Source organism: Eurypyga helias, unplaced genomic scaffold (genome assembly GCF_000690775.1).
Source record: "Eurypyga helias isolate BGI_N326 unplaced genomic scaffold, ASM69077v1 scaffold1894, whole genome shotgun sequence".
Lineage (NCBI taxonomy): Eukaryota > Metazoa > Chordata > Aves > Eurypygiformes > Eurypygidae > Eurypyga > Eurypyga helias.
The window spans coordinates 677-1,275 of record NW_010247998.1 but is presented as its reverse complement, the minus strand read 5'-3'; the positions used below and the strand labels follow the sequence as shown (position 1 = coordinate 1,275).

Here is a 599-nt window from a genome sequence, read left to right as displayed (position 1 = left end):
TTGTGCATTCAGACCAGACATAACAAGTAAATATTTATACATGGAGAGATGGGGAAGGGCTTTTTTTTTTTCTCGTTGCTCATCTTCCTCAACTCTCTCTCCTTTTCCTTTTAATGAGAAGTGCAGAGTGTTTCGTTTACTTTTTTCTTTCTTTTTCCTTTTCTTTTTTTTTAAATCATTTTTATTTTAAAAGGGGTGCCCTTTTTGTTTCTCTTTCTCTTTGTTCCACGCGGTTGTGCTCTCAAGGCCATTGATTTGTGAGTGATGGAGTCTGCTGCCCTCCAAGATGGGGGGCATCCCGTTGTTGTTCTGCTGGTGCTGGTAAAACGTCGACCCGGGGTAGTGCCCTATCACCTCGCTGTACGTCGGCGGCGGTCCCTCCATCCTACCATTGCTCCCGTAGCAGGTCGCGCTGATGCCAGAGTTACTGCTGGGGGGACACGGCCCCCCGTACACGGAGTTATCTATCAAGTCACTGTCGAAGATGGTTCTGTTGGGGGGCGCCCGGACCGACTCCCTGTTGAGCTCCATTTGCTGCTCGGGGTCCCGCAGCTGCAGCGTGCAGGGTCCCTGGCACGGGGGGGGCTCCTCGCCGTCCG

General features: G+C 51.6%; 1 protein-coding gene across 1 annotated transcript in view; it reads right to left on the bottom strand.

The window, feature by feature from the left end:
* The window catches only part of PMEPA1 (prostate transmembrane protein, androgen induced 1), a gene marked incomplete at its 5' end in the record, with an annotated part of 1,233 nt that continues 634 nt past the window's right edge, over positions 1-599 (bottom strand). Inside the window, one exon of the mRNA XM_010150887.1 lies at positions 1-574. Within this exon, the coding sequence (XP_010149189.1) occupies positions 187-574 (388 nt within the window). The remainder of the gene's footprint in view (positions 575-599) is intronic.